Genomic DNA, 23,712 nt, shown 5'->3' with positions numbered 1-23,712 from the left:
AGCTCTTGGCTGAACTACTGCAGCAACCTGCTAACTTATCCAACCACATTCCCTCCCTCCATCCATTCTCTGTTTCTGCCAAAATGAGTATCAACAGGTAACTCAAACCAAGATTTCTCTCTCACCCAACAAACCACTTACTGTCTTTCCTTTGGCTTTTCAGAAAACAACAGAACACCTTAACATGACCCTACCTCCTTCTCTAGCCTCCTCTCCCACCAAACTTCCTCTATTCCAGCCATACTCACACCCATCCCGAGCTCTCACAGACTGATCTGCAGAAAATGTTCTTCCCTCTACCTCTTCACCTAACTAACTCCTAACATCTCCTTATCTCTCAAGTGTCACTCCCTTAAAGAAATTCACCCATAGGAGGCTAAGTCATCCTGTTACAGGCATTCTGTCGCTCTTGTCACAGATGGAATTCTATACTTGTATGATTGATTAAAATTTGTCTTCTCCATTAAGGAAAAGCTCCTCAAGGACAAGTGTTTATAATATATATACATACATATCTTTTTTTTGAGATTTTATTTTTTTGGAGTAATCTCCACCCCCAACGTGGGACTCGAACTCACAACCCTGAGATCAAGAGTCACAGGCTCCACTGACTGAGGCAGCCAGGCCCTCCTCAGACAAGTATATTTTTATCTTTACTCACAAGTATCTCCTAAGCCTAGCACATGGCTTTGCTCAGAGTGTTCAATATGAACGTATGAGTGAATGACAAAAGGATGGTAAGCTTCTGCAATTTCCAGTTTATTAAAGCCCTAACAGTCAATTCTGTAACAAACCTACTTAATGACAACTATGATACATCCTAGCACTGACTACACTCCTGCAAAGATTAGGAAACAGTGAAGGTTATTCTCCCACAGAGATGATGCATTCCCGGCAGTCCTAAGCTACGACACTTTCTCATCTTCAGATTCCCTCACTTTCAGGCACAACAAAGGACTCAAATGCTTGCTGGCAACTTGACTCCACTTGATCCTCATCACTGTTAGTATTCCATTTATAAATGCATCTAAGCATCCCACGGTATTTCTCGCTCTACATGTCTTAGTTTAGTACTATTTCTTTTATAAAAGTGATTATGTTGCAAATTACTTCCGAATTAAAAAAGGCAAGTGTCTTTATTGGACTAAAACTGTAATGGTTTAGCAAGCATACTGTAATTGGTGGGACACTAAGCCATCCTGTTCCCCAATCTAAAATCTCTCCTCCCCATAAAAACCTGGGTAAGGCTCCAGTCCAGAAAGAAGAGGAAAAATCATACAAGAGCTCAGAGTAAATATGCATGAACAAGTCTCAAGGACTGTTCTCTTTTCTCGGTAAACTGACCTATGGGCTTTGAATTGAGAGGAAAAGTATTCTTAGAACCCCATCTCCAAAAAGGACACCTACATTTTCCCTAATTGACAAAATTCTCCCACACAGGATGACTAGATAGGTACAAAATGACTTCTGGTTTCAGTAACATGAGAAGTTTTACTAAAATTTTCTGAACCAATGAAGGAAGCTCACCTCGCATCAGAAGCAAAGTAATATTCCACTGCCTTTTCTTCAACAGGGAAAAGGCAAGTTGTGCTGTCCACGCGAGAGAGATTGCAGCTTCCCTTCTTGTCCTTCCCTAGAGCATGAAGTTAACACAAATCAGCAATCATGTGGGAAACCATGGCCAATGTGTAAATAGGCCTAATTTTCTATAAAATCAACAAAAAACCATAGCAACACAAAATAATTTCAGCAACTTTAAGATGCTAGGTCGATCACCTTATTTCCATGCAAAAAGCGAACAAGAACAGACACAAGGTGTAGAGTGAAACAGCAACTATCCAAGAGAGCATGGCAGATAAGAGTGCTACATTACAAATTTTTAAAACAGAATGTTTCTTTTCCAGGTAAAAGGCAAATAATTCACTAATATCACTCAAAGTATGTATCACCTAATTTTAACTTCACACAAAACTTGATAGAATACATCTAAGTTTATGTAACTAAACTTATAAAAATTACATTAAAATATCAAAATTGTGCAATGAATAAAATGAAGACTGATGGATGGCATATTCATTTTTATTATCTTATAACAAAACTCTAGATTTTAACAGTAAGTCAGCACAACAAATCAAGTTGTAATCTACACTAATTGTGATTTCAAAACAAAACAAAGATACTTTTAATTCTCTAACCATCATATACCATATGTGGCACCTACTGCTAAGGACCAGAAATATCATAAACCTAGAACCTCTTCTTTCTTAAAATTGGGTTTTCTTATATTTCTTTTAAGTTAGGATAAAATACGGTCCTTCTGCAATAATAATATCCTTTTAATCCTAGAACTTTAGAATTCTGGCAGCTCTATTTGTCAAGTCATGAATGAAGAATTTTTTTCCTTTTTTGCTCATTCACAACAGAAGTCAAAACTGGAAAGCAAAGTGAAATTTGACAAATTTGCCAAATATAGGGGGAGGAATCCATTAATTGAAGACTGTATAAATGTCACAGAGACCAAAAAAAAAAAAAAAAAAAACACCTTTTTCTGAGATCAGGACATTTACAGACCTTGTAACTATGGACACAATGGCCAGAGGACACAATAAATATACTTGTAAAAATTCATATTGCATCTATCCCCTAAAATGCACGTCTAGAAAGACTTGCTTATAATGTACATCCAAAGTTCTCCACAATCGTGCTAGTATGATGTGTTTTAGACATGAAAATGAAACACTTCTTTAGCTCTTTCCATCCAAATTCGATAGCAAAAAAAGATATCACACTTTAAAAAATACGTGTAAGATGACATCCTATGACTACAAAAAGAAAAAACAGATCAGTGTTTGCCAAGGCCTGGGTATGGGAACAAGGACTGGCTACAAGGCTCCAGCTGGATGGAACTTTCATGGGGATGGAACTGTTCTGTACTTTGATTGATGTGGTTATACAACTGTTTGCACTTGACAAAACTCATGAAACTGCACACCAAAAAGTTAATTTTCCTGATGTAAAAACTTACATCAGGAATTAAAAAATATACAGAAGGATAGCTTAGCACCGATATTTTCAAAATAAATATAACCAGCTTTAAGTTATACAATGCCCTGATGGTGTCAAGTTTCACTACATTCCTTCTCCAGATAATTATTTTTCAAGTAACGAGGTATATTTTATTATTATACCTAGAAGGATTTAAGATATCATTGCCTATTTAAATGAAAAGAACATTACCACCCGATACCTATAGGACTCTTACAATCTGTAAAATGTTTTGCTGTACATCGATTTTCTCATCTGATTTGAGTGGGACACAATCATTACCATCCCCCCCTTATTTTGTCAGTAGTTACACCTGGAGAAAATAGCAAAAATCTAAAAGCCCCCTTTAGACAGACTCTTCAGTAAGAGGCTAAACTTTTGAAACAAAACTTTGCTGAGCCACACATTACCTACCTACTAGGAGTTAGAGAAATAAAGGTTACTAAAATGTAATTTGTAATCTTAAAAAGATGTCTCATGTTAAGTTTTTCTTCTAACTTAAGACCTTAGCCAATGTTTTTCCTTTTTTTTTTTCTAAGAGCAGCCTAAGAAAATGTACAAGGTAACATAAAAGTAATGTATTCAAGAGCAGGATTATTAACAGAAATCTGGAACTCTGGATCCAAAATCCGGTACTCTTATTGGTAAACTAGTTTTTCTTCTGCAAAGGGAAGGAGAGAGAGGGTAAGAAGAAATCCTACTATTTCATGACTTAAGGCTACACAAGGAACAAACTTTCTGCTTTAGATAAAAGAGCTAAAGCAGCCACTATCTAAAGATGAACAGGTTTAGAGTCCTTTGCTAATTTTTTTTTCAAGAAACCAAGAATTATATATTAATAATATGGGTTTCAATTTTCTGAATTTACCACTCCCTTTTACTTGGAAATCTTTTAATGAGAAGTAAATGAAAAGAGCATGCCATTTGTTTTCTAATTATATCAATAAAATGATCCAGAATTCGTATGGCTGAAAGTCCTATAGAGAAAAATAAACTTCAAACAAAAAAAAAGACTCCAACTTCAAACAAGGCAATCAAGATGGTGAGTGTGAATCTAAAAGTAAAATGTCATGCATAAAATAAAGGTCATTTAAACATAATTTAGTAAAAAGTTAGGATAAATTAAATAAGTACCACTGAATTCAATCTACAGTAGCCTAGCACACAATGCTCTTTTCCCAATCTAAACATCTTATTTATAGTAATGTGTCTTACATGATTTTAATTTAAAAAAACTTTTTATAATTTCAAAAAACAAAAGCGGTTTTCTAAATGCCAAAAGCAGACAGACAAAGTATACTCTGCAAATTAGGAAAATGTCAAAATATGCTTCCCCATAAAAAAAGCACATTTTTAGAGGCCCAGCACATTCATTAACCCCCAGAACGAAGAATTAGTAAAGAATGAACGCGAGAGGGGAGGACCCCCCCATGCAGTGCGGCTCCCACCTCTTTCTCCCTGTGATCCCCACCGTGGGAATTTTGATCCAATCTGAGTCCTAGCTAAGGATATACAACAGAAAAAAATCCTCCTCGTCAGAGAAGTCACAACCACAAAGCCTCTTCATATCTACACAGAACTATATGCACATATGTGTGGATCTGACCAAAGAGGCATTTATTTCAATCTAATGAACACAATTCTGCACTCAAACTTAGAGGGTCCTCTCGGCATGACCCAGGAAGAGTTTTTACCTGTTCTGTAGAGTATTGGAATGTGATCAGTAGAGAGTTTATGTTCACTTCGTACACCAATCAAAAGAGGGCTACCTCGTCTGTTAGTGCAAAATTACACAGAATTAAATCATTTTCATAAATAATGCACAAATGCACATTTTCATGAGCCAACACTCGTCAAATAATGCTTAAATTTTCCCTCTAAGCTCAACTTCAGGTATAACAAAAGAATAACAAACAGAATTTTTAAAAAATAGTAACAGGGTAGGCAGACTATGCTCCCGAGGCCAAGTCTGTCTATTTTTGTTACACAAGAGTTTTACTGGAACACAGCCATGCTCTTTCTTTTCCCCATTTTCTATGGCTGCTTTCAGCTACAATAGCAAAACTGTGGTGCTACAGAAGCCATATGGCCCAGAAAGGTTAAAATATTTACTCTCTGGCCCATTACAGAAAAGTCTGCCAATGCCTGTTCTAGAACAGTGTATTTGAAATGTTTCTCCTTTTTAAAATGTCAAATGGAACCTTGCTTTCAACAGTACACAGAATTCTGATATATGAATGTTTAGCACTTTCTCCTTAGTCACCTTGCCTTCATAGTAAAAATAGCTCTTTCGGGGCGCCTGGGTGGCTCAGTCGTTAAGCGTCTGTCTTCGGCTCAGGTCATGATCCCAGGGTCCTGGGATTGAGCCCCCACATCGGGCTCCCTGCTCCGCGGGAAGCCTGTTTCTCCCTCTCCCACTCTCCCTGCTTGTGTTCCCTCTCTCACTGTGTCTCTCTCTGTCAAATAAATAAATAAAATCTCTAAAAAACAAACAAACAAACAGTTTTCTTGCCAAACATTAGGGGTTCTCACTGTTCTACTAAAAAGGACATCAGGATCAGGCCTAAACAGCTTCGCAAAAGTAATGATGGTACAATTATCTAGGAATCTTTTTGGAATATATACTTCCAAACAATATGGAGAAAGTTAATGTTTCGGGCCTGAAACTAGAGAAAACTCAATATCCAATCTGTAGTGTCCCACTACAGATAAAAGGCCAGTTAAAAATGCCAAAATATATTTGCTTTATTAACGGATTCTGTTAAATGGAAGAGTGATGAAAAACGGACAAGGAAGAACATATGAAAATAAATATATTCACATGGCGTCTCTGAGAAAGGGCAAGTCTTTACAGTGAAAGGGTAATCATTGTGTACAGAAAACACACTTATAATTTAGATGTTTCAAAATATATACAGTTTTTTTTTTTTAAAGATTTATTTATTTATTTGAGAGAGCGAGATAGAGTACCTGAGCGGGGGAGGGTTAGAGGGAGAAGAAGGCTCCTCACTGAGCAGGGAGCCCGATGCGGGACTCGATCCCGGGACTCCAGGATCATGACCTGAGCCGAAGGCAGTCGCCCAACCAACTGAGCCACCCAGGCGCCCCTCAAAATACATATAGTTATTAGTCACTATTAAATTTGTATGTACCTTGTGCCAACTGCTTGACCAGGAAAATGAACACTTTTAAATACCAGTGCAAAAGCACCTTCCTATAGAAGGAAAAAAAATGCATTAGCATTATTTATTATAATCAATTATCAAATGTGAAATGCCTAAAACATATTGGCTTCAGCACAGAAATTTTTTTACACGCTGCTCTTTTGCAGTAGGTTATAAACAAGTCTAAAATTTCGGTAGACACTTATTCCTGAGCTTTGGTGTATCCAAGACACACTTTTTAACCAAGCCCACTCTTGAAATATACTCAATAGATGATAGCTCCATTATTTTGTACACATTTCTCAACAGATACATCCTATCTCCCATACTATGCATTAGAATTCAGGGAAGAGAGAATTAGAAAAGATTCCAAGCTCAATATCCAAAACCTATTCTCCGGTCCAGTGATTTTACACCACTGCTAACTTCCATGCTTGTTGACCTTGATATTGGAGATAAAAATATACACAACCACAATTACTAACATGCATATCATACCATCTCCTCTAACCAACCTCCTCAGGGACCGGGCCTAAAGCAATCAAGAGTGAATAAAAGAGGAACACGAGGTAGGAGACAACACAGACTTGGTTACATAATGAGCAGAAACAAGAAAAGGCTAGAAAGGCACAGTACTCTGCCTTGGGTAAAGGGAAGGAACAGGCCTCTATCTTCTCCATCTTCCTGACTCATCCATTTGCTGCAGGCACCATCAGATTTGAGTAGAGGGAGGAAGTGAAGGTTAGACCTTCAGAAAGAAGTGAAGGGCTTTTAAATGGGAAAACTAGAGTTATGAATGGGGATGGGGGCAGAGATCACAATGCATTTGGACTTCTGTGGATCTTTGGTATCTTTAATCTTTAACTAGGACAATTGGGATGGGATCAAAAAGGCGGCCATTTTTTTCTTGGGCTGGGAAATACTTTACTATAGTGTTACGAAGCCAAGGAAAAGTCCCCATAAGGGAAAACAAGGAGTTGACTATACTGGCTCAGAGACATGCAGACATTATCCCAGAGTAAAGAGTTTGCATTTTACTGAAGCTACCCTTGTGCTAAGTTACTGACTGAAAAGAATACTTGAGTGAGTAGGAAGAAAGCAATGAACCCCGACTGTGTCTATCGTATACGTGTTTGGGTGGTATGTTTAGGTTTGTGTGTGTGTGTGCGCGCACATAGCTTTTGGACAAGCTCTTTGATTTTGGATTATTTTTAATTCCCATGACACTAAACTATAGTGAAAGAAGTAGAATTTTAAGTGTGTGTGAAGGAAGTGGGTCAATCAGTCTCTCAAAATTATTCAAGTTGAATAATATATATATAGGAAATAAAAGCCAAAAATATTTAAGAAATTAGCATAGTTTCTGCTTATCTTAATTTTAAGAGTTTGTGATTAACACCGGCAATAATTACAAAGTGTGGTTTAATACCAATTGTTGGATAACTCTCTCCACCAAGGTAGTAAAACTGATGTCTTGACTTTCCCGATTGTCATACATGTACTTAACAAGCTTGGCAATTGTCTCTGTGTCTGTTTCAGATTCAAAGTCATAGCCTTTGCTTTCCTGAAATTAGAAAGGGGGAAAAAAATTGACACATTTAAGGAAATAGTCATGATACCCAAATCTTTTCTATAGAATTTTTTTCCTCAAAAATTTCACTAACCAATTTCTAATATTTTTTCAACACCATACCCCATTACCCATTGTTCAAAATTAAAGTCACCATCTAATCATAGTGAACCCAAAATGGTGAGGTATTTTGTGTAATTTTGAATATACACTTATAATTATATAAATCTATATCTATGCCACATATAAATAACATTTCAAATAATTAAAGTATAATATACAACAGTCACAAAACAATAATTCCATAATGAATATAATGATTCTTTTGTGGATAATGAAATTGCACTATCCAACACAATAGTCATTAGCTACAGTGGCTATTTTTTTTATTTTTTTAAGATTTTATTTATTTGAGGGCGCCTGGGTGGCTCAGTTGGTTAAGCGACTGCCTTCAGCTCAGGTCATGATCCTGGAGTCCCGGGATCGAGTCCCGCATCGGGCTCCCTGCTTGGCAGGGAGTCTGCTTCTCCCTCCGAACCTCCTCCTTCTTGTGCTCTCTCTCATTCTCTCTCTCTCAAATAAATAAATAAAATCTTAAAAAAAAAAAAAAGATTTATTTGAGAGAGCAAGAGAGAGAAAGAACATGGTGGGGGATTGGAGGGTAGAGGGAGAAGCAGACTCCCTGATGAGCAGGGAACCCAACTCGGGGCTCCATGCAGGGCTCAATCCCAGGACCCTGAGATCATGACCTGAGCAGAAAGCAGCCGTTTAACGGACTGAGCCACCCAGGTGCCCCATATATATGGCTATTTAAATTTAAACTGATTAGGGGGCACCTGGCTGGCTTAGTCAGTAGAGCATGCGACTCTTACTCTCAGGGTTGTAAGTTTGAGCCCCACATCGACTGTAGAGATTACTTAAAAATAGAATCTTTAGGGGCGCCTGGGTGGCTCAGTTGGTTAAGTGACTGCCTTCAGCTCAGGTCATGATCCTGGAGTCCCGGGATCGAGTCCCACATCGGGCTCCCTGCTCAGCGGGGAGTCTGCTTCTCCCTCCCCTCCCTCTCCCTCTTCCCTCTCGTGCTATCTCTCATTCTCTCTCTCAAATAAATAAAATCTTTAAAAAATAAATAAAAATAAAAAATAAAAATAGAATCTTTAAAAAATTTAATTAAAAAAATAAAAATAAATTTAAACCGATTAAAATGAAATAAAATTTCAAATTTAGTTCCTCAGTCATAGATCAATAACCACATATGAGTGTTGGCTACTATATTGGACAGCATGGATACAGGCTTCCAGTGCTGCAGAAATTTCAACTGGACAGCCCCAAGAGGCATTCATAAAGGTCATCACTATGACTATTACTATATAGTACATGGTTATTTAGGGCAGAGAAACTTCATTTAATCTGTCCTAATTCTTCTTATATATCCCAGAATCTTTTAAAAATGATAAACAAGGTCTCTCACAATGCAAAAGACGTCCTCTCCACCCCAAATTCCAATTTTATTCGAGTTTTGGGGTCATTTATAATAAAACCAATAATTATTTCCTATTCACGTAAGAAACAAAACTATTTCACTGTCAACAAAGACAAGTCCAGTAAACCACATACCCTTATAACCATTATTTGATCATACCTAGATGGTGCTGCACATTTCAACAAACCACTTCACTGCTTTCATTAGAACTTTCTCAAAGCCTGTGTCTTTTTGGTCACTTTACTTACCAAAAACTTTTTCAAGTCTTTGTAGTTGGTGATAATGCCATTGTGAATAACAATAAATTCTAAAAGAGATAAAAATTATTGATGACAAAAAATTATAGGTCTGGTAAACATTATAAATAGCCAGTACTGTCAGATTTTTCTCAAGTCAAAAAATTTGTCACATGTTATAATTCCAAGTATAATCAAGTATCTTCTACTTTTCACTATCAGATTATCCTTGGGTAGATCAGTAGCATTATTTATGTGGTTTAGTGGAAGCACACATTGCTGGGGACGTGGACATAGAGGGGAAATATAATAAACTGGGGTCTAGAGACATCAACTTCATTTGTGGCTAAACTACTAAACCCAATGTCACTACATGAAAGGGGCAAATTTCCTGGGCCTGTTTCTTCATTTGCAAAACAAGAAGGCTGAATTATATAACTATTACTCTCACTTCTTTGTTCACTCATTTTTATGCATAAAAATTTCCTAAGTTTAAAGTAAAAGACTTTCAAACTAAAACAACTATCTGATTTACATTAAATGAGTTTAAGAACTGAAGTTAAAGAATAAGAAAAACCAGTTATTCAGATTTATAGTGAAATTTACTTAGGTGAGGTCCAGACAATTCTTAACATGTCAGATAAACTGATGTTAAAACAGTATTCCAAAATCAAATACATATGTAGCGGGATAATTTTCATCTTTTCTGATTAAATAACTGAAAAATATAAATGCAATATTTTAAATCCATGAGTTTATAATAATAAAAGAAACTCGTTCATCTTAGAACATTAGAACCATTTCATTTTTGAAAAATGGTAAATGAAGTGGAAAAAAAAATCAAACATTTATCCTGCCTTTCCTGTACATAATCTTTAAGTCTAGGTAACTAAGCAGTTAGATATGGAGAAGTTTCTCTTTATAGAAGTATTGAGATAAGTGAAAAAGGAATGAGAGTATTTGACTATCACCATTTTACAAACCCCTAAAGAAATAATTAATGTTGGCAATGATCATCTATGGCCACTAATAATACAAAAAGAAAAATGCCCAAACATCATATACCTCCAGATGTAAATCAATACCATACCAATCTATAGTAAAGAGAAGAGACAGAGAAACATGGTAATGATACCATGGGATGCATACAATTAGCAAGATCTAGACTGCAGGAAAATCTACAGGACAAACACCACAGTAATCTGCAAGGAAAAAGGAGACAAAGGGAGAGCTTCCAAAATAATCTGGGTGGAGGGGTATAGAGAAATATAACGGACTATGTATTAACAAATGTTAAAGGTGGGTGACAGACACATCTGGTTCTACATACTCTCTACTTGTGAATATGTCTGAAACTTTCCAGATTAAAAAATTAAAACAACAAAAGCATAAGAGCCTTCATTCTTCTCCCATTACTGACCCCTCTACAATCATTCCAAAGCATGTAGAATGTGTCCATACCATTATTTTTATCAGAGCGCTGGGGATGGCTATTGACAGGATTGGGTTCTCCATGTGTTGCCCAACGGGTATGTGCTATTCCAAGGTGTACATCAAATTCTATATCCAAGTCCATATCCTGTTGTTCTGAAGAATATGAAAAATTCCATTATTAAATCATGCTGTAGAGATAATGCTAGAAGGTATATTTAAATATAATTATTACAGTGCTGCTCACCTGGAATATACAATTATTGAAACTGAAGATCAGCCATATTCAAAATAGTAATTAAAAGATTCAGGAGTTAATGCAGCTCAAATATTTAGGGCAAATGAATCCAATAACACCCAGGGAGATAAAGCAAATGTGACAAAGTACTAATAACTGGTAAAACTAGATGAAGTATATGGGTGATTAATGCACTATTCTTTCCACTTTTCTGAAGACTTGATAATTTTCAAACTGAAGGATTATGGACAAAAAAAGTTAATGTGATTTTTTCAAATCTATATTTAATCTCTGCCTTGAAAAAAAATCAGTACTGCTTTAACTAAACATGTAAAAATAAACTCACATTCTCAGTGCCATACAACTTTATGACTGCAATTTCTTTGGTCCTCAGTGAATGTAAACATATCTCACAATATAAACTGCAATTATGGAGAGCTTCTAAAATCAAAGAATAGTCTTTGAGAATAGAACACCATGAAAGTATGGGGTTATATAAAGAATATTCCTTTATCTTGAAAAGCAGCTATTCTGATTCCTTTTCCCTATAAGCTATCTCTTCCTGCTTTTTCCAAAGGAAAAAAAAGGCAGTTCTAGTATTTACTAGTAATGCCCCCCTTCTGATTTCCTAAATATAAAATTCATTTGGCAAAGAAACCAAATAACCAAGCCTATGAGAATTAGGCCTAAATTAAGAGAGCAAACTGCTCAGAAGTCTCAAATAGGAAAGTCCCTGTGTTTTATTTTAGCACAGTCTTTATGGTTTTTATATTGGCTAATCAGACATCATTCTAACACACAAATGTGATCAAAACACAATGCTTAAAATCCTTGAACAGATGCCCATTGCTTAAAAAGTGGTTTGCATTCCTAGCTACCCATATGAATCATCTTAATCCTGCTCACAGGGATTTATAAAAAGATCCTCAAATTCTCACATAGAGCCAGAGAGCCATTTTCTCACAAGATAAAGTCCCAGTGCCTTTCTGTGGGTACGAGGCCCTCCACCATCTGGCCCCAGCTGCCTTTACATTCTCATTCCCCCACCTCGCCCATCACCCCTCAAAGCCCTCAACACACCTTTTGCAAATAACACCCACCATTTACTGAGAACTTACCTGATGCTAGGACTTAAGACTTCTCATTGCCCTATCCCTAACAGTATGACCCGAGCAACCATCAACTAAACTACTTCAACAGAATCCTGACCGGTCTCCCAACATCCAACCTTCCTTCTGTACAATCTAGTCTTTGCACACTAACCAAATGATCCCATTAAATCATGTCAATCCCCTAATGCAAAATCTTCCCAATGGCTTCACATGGCACATGAAGTAAAATCCATCTTTCTGAAGACCCTACATGACCTCGTCCTCAGTCACCTCTCCAGCTCATCTCCTGCACTCTCCCCCTCACTTACTGTGCTCTAGCCCACAGACTTTCAGCAATAAACAGGCCATGCCCACTAGAGTCTTTGCACTTGGGTGTTCCTCTGCCTAAAATTTCCCCCTTCAGACAATAATGCATTCTCTACTTACATGTCACCTCTACTACACTTTCTCTTCATAGCACTAATCACTACCTAACGTTATATATTTGTTTGTTGTCTGGCCCTCTCACTAGACAGTAAGCTCCATCAGGCCAGAGAGTTTGCCTATTTTGTTCTCTATTGTGTCACCAGGGCCTGGTACAATGGCTGGAACAGAGTAAGTATTTAAGAAATAATCATTTTGTTACTGAATCTTTACAATGCTCTGTTAGGTACTCTTATCCCCATTTTATAGATAAAGAAACTGAGGCTCTAAGAGGTCAGAGAACCTGCCCTAGGCCCAACAGGAAGCAGAGATAGGATGTGACCCCAAGTCCAGCTGACTCCAGAGCCAGAAATTAAAACCACAATGGTATACTCTGCTGTACTATTGTGACATTTGACATGTGTCAACCTGGCTTCTACCAGGATTTAAGTTCTAGCAGCTTGCCTTATTATCTTTGAATCCCAAGCAATAAGCTATATAGCACAGTTACTCAAATTTTTTGTTGGATGGCTCAATCAACCAACAGATAAAATCATCAGTGTATTCTTTCCTGGCTTAACTGTGTCCTGAATAACTAAGGTGACCTGATAAACAACCTCCAGAAAAGTAAAGTATTACTGTTTATCACAACAGGCTAATGCAAGCAATGAAAACATCTGATTACTTTGTTATTAGGCTAATTATAATCAAGGCACCCACCCCCCACCCCCACCCCATGGCCATGCTGGCAAGCAACACTGAAGAAAGTAACAAGAGTCTACAGACTGAATCCAATTCAAATTCGCAGTAATTATCATACCTATTTCACTGTTGCCAAAATTACCTAAAGCCTAGTAAGAAAAAATCATTACGATGATAATAAGCATATTTCTAAGAAATTTCATGTTTTATAGATTTATCATGACTCCCAGTCCTTGACCCTTCCTATTCACTGTTACCCCTGTTCTAAAGCCCTCTGTTGAGCCTTAACTTTAGATAACTTCCACACCCAGTCCTCTCTTCTCCCCACCCACAAACTGCCAAAGAACACTGAAGAGAGTTAGAAAATTCTATAAATTGAGTCCATTTCAAGTTTATGGTAATCACTAAACTTATTTTACTGTTGCCACACAGGAGCATGTCCCCATGTTCCTTATTCATTATGCCAAAAGCTCACTCAATTCTCCCAACAGCTCATGACATCTCTCTCCTTAAGCCTCAATCCTACCTGGACAGTACCTCAATATCCCCTTTACTGAGCTTTTTCCCTTCACCTCATATAACTGCTGCACTTCGCTTTTCTTTTACCTTTGACTGCTATAAAGGCTAACTTCCTACCTGTGCCTTGACCCTTCTGAGCTGTGATGCCTCTGTAATTTGCTTATTTGCATCTTCTGTCTTTCCCCCCACATGCACCCCTATATCCACGTGCCTTTTCTCAGATGTCATCCTTCTTTAAAAAAAAAAAAAATAGTTCAAACATATTTAAATGTGTAGGCAATAATAAAACACTCAAATACCTACATCCAGAGGTAACAATGTTAACGTATAGCCACTCATGCTTTAAATCTTATGATATATTTTAAAAATCTTAAATTTTTGTTACAAATAGCAGCCTTCCTTTGTCCCCAAACTTCACTGCGTTTACTGCCGACACCATCTAATGACAGCACCTCTTCCTCTGGACAGTACTTACTCCTGTGTTTCCATCTCCTCATCTGCAAAATGAGGACGATAATACCCCCACTTCATGGGTTATACTGAGGACTAGTAAGACACTTAGTAGAGTGCCTAGGACACAGAAAGCAACAATAAATGTTAGCTATTACTATCTAAGTCAGAAGTTACCAATAACCAATCTAATGGCCTTTCCTTTGATGACTTCCTTCAAAGGAAGTCTTAACAGGTCAAACACTGAAACTTACTAGGAGTGATAAAGTGAACACCACAAACATCCATATACCCACACCCAGAGTTAACAAATGCGAACATCTAACCATTTTGTGCTTTAGATTCTAAGATCTAAAATAAAAGGAGGCAGTTGATGCCTCCCCTATGCCCTGGCCTCATCCCGTTCCTCCCCAAGGGATTCTCGAGTTGGAGAGCTTGCCCACCTGTGCCTTTAAACATCTAATACACTAACATGCGTTCACAAATACTAGTATTCTTTTGTGTTTCTTAATCTCCCTTCTCTTACTGGTAGACATTTAGGCTGTTTCTACATTTTGCTGTAACGAATCTTGTCATGTCTCCTTGTCCATAGCTTCTTTCAAGTAGATGCCCAAGAATGGAAGCGGTGGGTCACAGGGTATAGGCACCTCGCATTTAGACACTGCCAGCTTCCTCTTCAAAGTGATTTATCACAAATTCACCAGTAATGTCTGCAAGTTCCCATTTCTTGACTCCCTTCCTGACTTTCCTTCAGGAGGCGGCATATTTCAATATGTTGATATGCAAAGATGGTGATTCTGGTTACAGTCTGTCTTCTAGCCTCCCACACTCATCTACCAACAATGCAGAGTAAAAGGACTACCCACCATGCTACCAAAGTTGGCTTCCCTATTCTTACCTTTGCCTGCGCTATTCTACTCAGGAGGTCCTCCCTTCTCACCTTGACTGCCCAAATGGAATCAGCAGCCATTCCTTCCATATACCAAGTCTCTCCAACCCCAACCCCAAGCAGGAACTAGCTCTCCCCTGAATCCTTAAGCAACTTGTTTATTCTCACCTAGGGAAACTACTATAATCAGCCTGGTATACAGGATGCAGTACACACAGTAGGTCGAATATTTATACTACAGTTTTTGAGGTATAGTTATTTGGGTGCCTGCCTCATCCCTAAACTAATCTTACCCATGATCCATGCAAAATAAGTATTGATCAAGTATGTTCAGCAAGTACTACAAAGCTAAACATTCGGCTTATGTGGGGGAAAAAAAAGTGACTAAGTCCATCATTTTTCTCTTCTACCTGCACTCCTTTACCATGATTACAGTGGCATCCATTTGAGCAGGTACATAAAAACAACTGTTTCCTGGGTTTTGTGGAAGGTTTTTTTTTTTTTTTTTTTGAGAGAGAGAGAGAGAGCGGGGTAGGGGCAGAGGGAGAGAAAGAATCTTAAGCAGTTTCCACATCCAGCACGGAGCCTGATGCAGGGCTCGATCTCATGACCCTAAGATCACGACCTGAGCCGAAACCAAGAAATCAGACACTTAACTGACTGAGCCACCCAGGCGCCCCTGTGGAAAATTTGTTTTAAGTGTTTTTTTTTTCCCAGTCAATTTACTTCAAAGCTTTTGTTTTTAAGTTTCCTGTGACAAATTAAAATGTATAAGCATAATGTTATGAACTAAATACTGAAAAGTATATCCTCTTTAATGAAGCATGTATCTCTGGACAACTACTTCATGCCAGGGAAGAAAATCCTGAAGGAAAAATACGACACTTACCTGATTATATCAGATCTACTAAAAACAGTCATCTAGACTGACTATATGTCCAAAGGACATATAGTTTACTCCAAAGTGAAAGCAACCAAGTGAAGACACTAGAATAAGGGCACCACTAAAAATACCTTTTGTCCTATGAAAGGTCCTTCCTCAGGAATGGTGTTTACTTCATTTTAGGATACTGAGCTTGCTATGAACACAATGTACCTATTTTCCTTCCCTAGTTAATATGGTCATTTCTGAAACTAAGGTACATTGTACACTAGTAGAGACAATAACAAAACTATCTTTCTTCCCTCCCCTCAACTTTAAATACCACTATACTTAAAATGGACCCCAAAATATGGGAAGAGAATTTGGTAGGGAAGGGAGAAGGAAGCAAAGGGAGGGGAGGGGGGACAAAATTCAAACTAAGTACATTACTATGAACTTCTTCATCCAGTGCCTTGACTTTCCCTTTCTTCTTAATGAGCTGTATCTTGCAGGCATTGGCTTCCCAATCCTTGTCATTGCCTCCATCAACTCCCACACCTAAATCATCCAGAGGCAGAAAAGCAAGATTTAGAAACTTAGATTACCATCGTGAGGCAAAATTTTTAATTAAAAATTATTTTTTCATCTAATTTATTTGTTCATCAATTCACATTTACTGACATTATATGTCAAGAAACACGAAAGCTGCTAGAAACAAAAATGAAAATAACTCCATTGTTTCCCTCAAATTTCTAACAGTCTATTCAGAAGACAGGGAAAAAATAATTACAATACAGTGTGGGTTTGAGTTATAATAAAAGTGCTACAGGTTTAAAAAAAAAAAAAACAAGTCCTACAAGTTGGGTGGCAACCGGAGCACAATGGCGAAACACAGAAGGTCAGCACCCACTTCAGAAGGGGAAGAAGGAAGGAACATCAGGAAACAATTCTCAAAATTCTACTTAAGTTCCTAAAAAATTTGAAAAAGTGACCTGAAGGTACTGGAAAAGCACTGAGTAGTTTCAAATCAAGAAATCACATGGCAAAAATGTTTCGAAAACTCTCTTTGGAAAGAGAGTACAGACTGAAGGGGAGAAAGCGAAGAAGAAACCAGCTATCAGAAGATCTAGCTAGGGGCGCCTGGGTGGCTCAGTTGTGTAAGCGTCTGCCTTCAGCTCAGCTCATGATCCCAGAGTTCTGGGATCAAGCCTCACATCGGGCTCCCTGCTCAGCAGGAAGCCTGCTTCTCCCTCTCCCACTCCCCCTGGCTTGTGTTCCCTCTCTCGCTGTGTCTCTGTCAAATAAATAAAATCTTAAAAAAAAAAAAAAGATCTAGCTATAGGGGCACCTGGGTGGCTCAGTCATTAAGCGTCCGCCTTCAGCTCAGGTCATGATCCCAGGGTCCTGGGATCGAGTCCCGCATCAGGATCCCTGCTCCACTGGAAGCCTGCTTCTCCCTCTCCCACTCCCCCTGCTTGTATTCCTACTCTCGCTATCTCTCTCTCTCTGTCAAATAAATAAATAAAATCTTTAAAAAAAAAAAAAAAGATCTAGCTATAGCCAAGCAAAAATGAGGAGGCCGTGAACCAAACGGTGGTGATGAAGACAGAGATTAGTGATACGGAGGGTAGAACTGTCTGGATGCAATGTGAGAATGCAGCCTGAGTCCGGGATACCTCCTAGGCTCACTTGTTGAATGACTACTGAATAAAGGAACACAAAAAGTACAGAATGGGGAGTGTATTCAGTTCAGTTCTGGATGTGCAAAGTTTACAGTATCATGGTTTCTCCAGGAAGAAATTTCTAAGGGGCAGTTGGAAATAAAGGTCTGTGGCTTGGGAAATTCAGGTGCGTTATAAGTCACCGACATATAGGAGGCTGATGAAGTCAGAGCTCACCCATGAAGATACAAAGTAAGAAAAATGGGCCTAGGAAACAATCTTGAAAAAACATTAATATTTAAGCAAAAAGTGGAAGAAAAGGAACCCTCAAAGCAGACAGAAAAGAATCAGCATGTTAGGAAGAGAATATATGTTGTCAGAGAGGCTAAGGAAGGAGAGAATTTTAAGAACAAACAAGCTGAAGAGTTCACTTTCCATTAACCGAGGAAAGTCATAGAAAATAAATGCCTATTAACATTGGCCATATCAAGAATAAAGACTTAACAGAGCAAGCCTGACACCACTTTCCTTAGAAAGGTCTGCTTGCAAAGTTGGCCCCTGGTTGGCGTCTGGGAACTTGGATTTCAGGATGGTTACCTAACTGATTAAGAATGGCTTACTGCACCTAACTGTGCAAACAATGTGGCTTATGCTGAACATCTGCTTCCATTCTGGGAGTCTAGAATTTTGGTATGCATTAGGCAGAGGGTGTCTATGTGACCGGCCTCCAATAAAAGTGTGGGCACTAAGTGACTAATGAGCTTCTCTGATATACATTTCACACACACTGTCACAACTGGCTGGGGAATTAAGCATACACTGTGTCACTCCACTAGGAGAGAACTCTCAGAAGCTTGTGCCTCATTATCCTCCAGACTTCACCCCATGCACCTTTTCCCTTTGCTGATTTTGCTTTGTATTCTTTTATTGTAATAAAGCATAGCTATGAGTTCCACTATATGCTCAGTCATCCTCGGGAGTCACCAGAACCAAGGGCGGTCACGGAGACCCCTGACACAGTTAAGGAGCCAGAGTAGAACACAAAGTTGACAAAAAGTTATTTTTATTTGCTTTGTCATTTATTTAAGGTAGAAGAATCTCAGGTTAAGTGTATATGCCAACATCAGGGAATCCTTGGAGAAAAAGAAATTACAGGAAAGAAAAAAGACAATTTATAAAATAAGGCCTTCAAGAACTGTGTTCTACCATGAAAGTGCCCCAGGTGATTTATGTTTTTACAGTAACATTCTTAACAAAGGCAGATATCCTTAAGAAGTAGGAGAAATGGTAATACTATTGAAATTATATGTATAAACCCTTTAAACATGACAAAGGACAAAAATTCTTGTTTTTAGGTTTACTCAAAACAGATATTACTAAAGAATCTAGTCAACTAAAACAAACAAAAAACCTCTTTATTTAGATTCAAGAATCATGCAAAACTTATATTTTTTTAAAAGGAAATACCAGCAGAATCATATCCTCTGTACTCCAGTCTCTGAAGGCCTTTGATTAGGGTCTCCAAGATTTCTCGTCTTGTGCGAGGAACATGGTAGTTTAAGTAAGCAAATATACCTGCAAATGAACAAATATTTAATAAAAAATATGACTAATGAAGCAAAATTGACATAATTATGACAAAATCCTAATTTGCATAATTTTGTCTAAGATGTGCAGAAATATGAAGCTAGAGTCATCTTTAAAAAAGAAAAATTATCACTTCAAATTATTTAAAGGTGGTGAAACTTTTACAAAGGTGTATTTCTCCTTAGTATAAAAGACTGAAGCAAAATTGTCAAAATAAATGTTTAGTGTTTGCAAAGAAGCTTATAAGGCTAGTCACATATCTTCCATCACTGCCACTTTGTCAAGTAAAATTTAACTTTAAAAAATTAACCAATCAACAAATTTGTGGTTTATGTCTTATGTATTGAGCACTGTTTACAGGAAAACATTTTCTGAAATAAGTATTTTAAGCAACACATGGACCCTACAAAACTAGGCAGATGGAATAATTTTTCTTATTTCCAATGATTATGGTATCAGTAACATATAAGAATAAACATAAATAAATATTAATGATGTGAAAAATACAAACTAAATAACTTAATAATAGGGGAAAATGGACCAAAATATTTATATAATCCTCATAAGGGAAAATGGCATTTGTTGAATGAATCAGTTGTTCACCAGATACTACCAAAAGATAAACAACTATTATGATAAATGTTAACACCTACTGAGAATTCATAAAAAAGGAGCACTTATTTGGAAAAGCAAAATTAGAATAAAAGGACTAGTACTACAATGTGAATTGAACCAAAAAAGCAAACAGGCAGAAAACAGGTAAAGGAAATCCACATTTTAAAAAACAGCAGCATGGGGCGCCTGGGTGGCTCAATTGTTAAGCATCTGCCTTCGGCTCAGATCATGATCCCAGGGTCCTGGGATCGAGCCCCACATTGGGCTCCCTGCTCAGTGGGGAGCCTGCTTCTCCCTCTCCTCCCTGCTCGTGCATGTGCACACTCGCTCTCTCTTTCTCTCATAAACAAATTCTTTAAAAAAAAAAAAAACCATAATGTTAATATCCAACAAAAAGTCATCATGTGCATGATCACCATGATTGATACAGTGCAGTTTTTTCAGATAAACTATCATGCTCTTCAAAAAAAAAAAAAAAAGGAAATCCACATTTAACACTACAATCCAAAACAAAATGAAAACAACTGTCTGAACTTTCCCAAAAAAGGCAGTATGAGACCAAACACTATAGAAATCCTGTATTTTGTGCATATATTTATTTTTATTTTTTAAGATTTTATTTATTTGAGAGAGCAAGCACATGAGTAAGTGGGGGGAGAATCGGGGAGAGAATCTTCAAGCCAACTCCCCGCTGAGTGTGGAGCCCCACAAAGGGCTCGATCCCACAACCAATGAGATCACGACCTGAGCCAAAACCAAGGGTCAGTCGCTCAGCCAACTGAGCCACCCAGGTGGCCCCGGTTCATTTTTTTTTTTTTAAAGCCTTACATTTGTAAAGATTTTTTTTTATCATGTGTTGTACAAGCACGTCACTTGCACAGCACCACAACCCTGAGTGAGGGCGGCAGTTCCTATTGACTGCTACGCCTTCATAAACTATCTGGAAAATGAACTCAACTAATAACCCGACTCTAAACGAAACTTCTGTGTGGTTCTACATTTTCCCCCACCATGGGTCACTGGCAATTAATACGGATTAAATGAATTCACAGAAGATGAATCTTCTCCCAAAATAAGATTGTAATATAAATGATCTAATGAAACACTGATTCTCAACTAGTCTACTCTCTACCACAGTGATGAGCATCAGCTAAATAATCTGCTAAAGGAGGATACAATCAAGCTCATTTGAAAGTCATTAAACAATAAAACACATTACACTGCTAGGAGCTGTTTGCCATCTGAGGGGCTCTAGGAAATCCTGAAGAGGAAATCCAGAGTTGCCAAATCCCAATAATGCAGCACAAACCAGAAAACTCACTACTAAGTCATCTCTCTTTTTTTAAGAAATGTAATTCTGATGGTGAAAGTAATACATATAGAGAATTAAAGATTAAACATAAGTGAATAACAATTTTTAAAAAGTCAATGTAAATGCTGATATAAAACCAACTGTTCGTAAAACAAATCAGAGACTCAACATATTTTTTTTATTTTTTTAAAGGTTTTATTTATTTATTTGACAGAGAGAGAGACAGCGAGAGAGGGAACACAAGCAGGGGGAGTGGGAGAAGGAGAAGCAGGCTTCCCGCCAAGCAGGGAGCCCAATGCAGGGCTCGATCCCAGGACCCTGGGGCCACAACTTGAGCCAAAGTCAGACACTCAACGACTGAGCCATGCAGGCGCCCCTCAACACGATTTTTTAAAAGAAAATTCAGAGTATTGCAATATTAAATTCACGATATCCAATACATGGAACTCAGTAATAGCATTCACCTTTGATACTGTTTCTAACTTCAATCTCTGGTTTACACCGGCTTAGTGTGTTGCTCTTGAGATCCTGAGTATCATTTCATGGCGAAAGGGATCTTCTAAATACCCAACTCCAAACAAACTTCTAAAATGGTAACTATTTGAGAAACTAATAAAATTCACACTAAACATCTGTTAGCTCATAAAGTACTCTGGCACTGAAGAAATCCTGCGACTCTTTTAACTCATGTATGTCCTCAAACCTTCCACCATACCACTCTGCCTCAGCTCCTCCTCTGCAAAATGAATGGGTTTGACTGAGAGGTGGTAAAATAGGTTTCACAGCAAGTACCAAGTTATTAATTGGTAGTGGCTGTAGAAAACACTGATTTCAGTGGCCCCATTTCCTAAACAGGAAGGAAAGCCATGATTGATAAGCAACACGTATTACTAGGAAGTGCAAAGTGATAGCACAAGGGCGACATATTGCCTGACATTTGAGGACATCTACAGTCCTTGCCAGCTAGATGTTCTGTAGTTTCTGAAAATTCTTGTGATTGCTTTAGAACTATTCCAACTGAATTTGACATTTTTAAAATACCATACACACTACACTTCTGGGCCTCACTTCTTTGTTAAAACATTTACATGATTTTGTTCTGTGTACAGTGTATCTACCAAATTAAAATTGGAAACCTGGTGAAGAGCCTCATTATTTTCAGAGTACAGATGACCCTTGAACACAGGTTTGAACTGCACAGGTCCATTTATGTGTGAATTTTTCCATAAATACAGTACAGTGTTGTAAATGTATTTCTCTTCCTTATGATTTTCCTAATAACATCTTCTTTTCTCTAGCTTTTGTAAGAATACAGTATATAATACATGTAACACGCAAAACATGTATTAATGTTTTCGGTTGAGCTTTGTTTACATTATTGGTGAGCTTTCCAGTCAACACATGGCTATGAGTAGTTAAGTTTTGGGGGAGTCAAAAGTTACACTCGGATTTTCCACTGCAGGGGGGTGAGGGTAGGCACCCCAAACCCCATGTTGTTCAAGGGTCAATTGTATTCTGTTAAGAATAAAAGCAAAGTAACATATAAAATTTGAGGACATTTTTCTGCAAAACTGCATTTTTTTAAAAGGATTTTATTTATTTATTTGACAGAGACAGAGAGTGGCAGGCAGAGAGAGAGGGAGAAGCAGGCCTCCCGCAGAGCAGGGAGCCTGATGTAGGGCTCCATCCCAGGACCCTGGGATCATGACCTGAGCTGAAGGCAGACGCTTAACCAACTGAGCCACTCAGGCGCCCCACAAAATTGCATTATTATCATACCTAAGAAGATAATGCTAACACCACCTGATACAATGTTCATATTTAAAACTTCCCTGGGGCACCTGGGTGGCTCAGTTAAGAGTCTGTCTTCAGCTCAGGTCATGATCCCGGGCTCGAGCCCCACGTTAGGCTCCCTGCTTCATGGGGGGCCTGCTTCTCCCTCTCCCTCTGCCCACCCCCCGCCTGCTCACGCTTGTACTCGCTCACTCTCTCTCAATAAATACATGAAATCTTTAAAAAAAATAAAATTTCCCTATTATAAAAAGTCTTTTACAGATGATTTGTTCATTCTAGGATATAATAAAGGATCATACCTCACATTTGATTGCTATGTCTCAAAAGTCTCTTTGAATCCAGAATGGTCTCTCCCCTACTGCCCGGTTTTCCCCAAGACACTGACTTACTGGCAAGCTGAGGCCAATTTTCTTGTTGAATGTCTCACCTTCTGGCTATGTCTGTTTCCACACAGTATAGTCTAACCAATTCCTCTATTCCTTCTATTTCCTGTAGACTGGAAGATAGATCTAAAGACTTGATTGAGTTAAAGTATGGAAGCAAGAATTATTCACAATGTATGTATGCATTTTATATTGTCCATAGGTCCCTTATTAGTGATGTTAAGATTGTCACTAGTACAGATAATTAGATCATCTAG

At 37.9% G+C, this 23,712-nt stretch overlaps 1 protein-coding gene across 1 annotated transcript in view; it reads right to left on the bottom strand.

The window, feature by feature from the left end:
* The window catches only part of GFPT1 (glutamine--fructose-6-phosphate transaminase 1), a 55,945-nt gene that overhangs the window by 24,048 nt on the left and 8,185 nt on the right, over positions 1 to 23,712 (bottom strand). Inside the window, exons 2-9 of the mRNA XM_025868547.2 lie at positions 19,232 to 19,339; positions 16,554 to 16,661; positions 10,960 to 11,085; positions 9,511 to 9,569; positions 7,639 to 7,773; positions 6,198 to 6,259; positions 4,740 to 4,819; positions 1,528 to 1,633 (exon numbers count right to left, since the gene is read on the bottom strand). Of these exons, the coding sequence (XP_025724332.1) occupies positions 1,528 to 1,633; positions 4,740 to 4,819; positions 6,198 to 6,259; positions 7,639 to 7,773; positions 9,511 to 9,569; positions 10,960 to 11,085; positions 16,554 to 16,661; positions 19,232 to 19,339 (784 nt within the window). The remainder of the gene's footprint in view (positions 1 to 1,527; positions 1,634 to 4,739; positions 4,820 to 6,197; positions 6,260 to 7,638; positions 7,774 to 9,510; positions 9,570 to 10,959; positions 11,086 to 16,553; positions 16,662 to 19,231; positions 19,340 to 23,712) is intronic.

Source organism: Callorhinus ursinus, unplaced genomic scaffold (genome assembly GCF_003265705.2).
Source record: "Callorhinus ursinus isolate GAN/ISIS: 27379988/994484 unplaced genomic scaffold, GSC_fseal_2.0 scaffold10, whole genome shotgun sequence".
In the NCBI taxonomy this organism is placed as follows: domain Eukaryota; kingdom Metazoa; phylum Chordata; class Mammalia; order Carnivora; family Otariidae; genus Callorhinus; species Callorhinus ursinus.
This window is presented reverse-complemented; position numbering and strand designations above follow the sequence as displayed.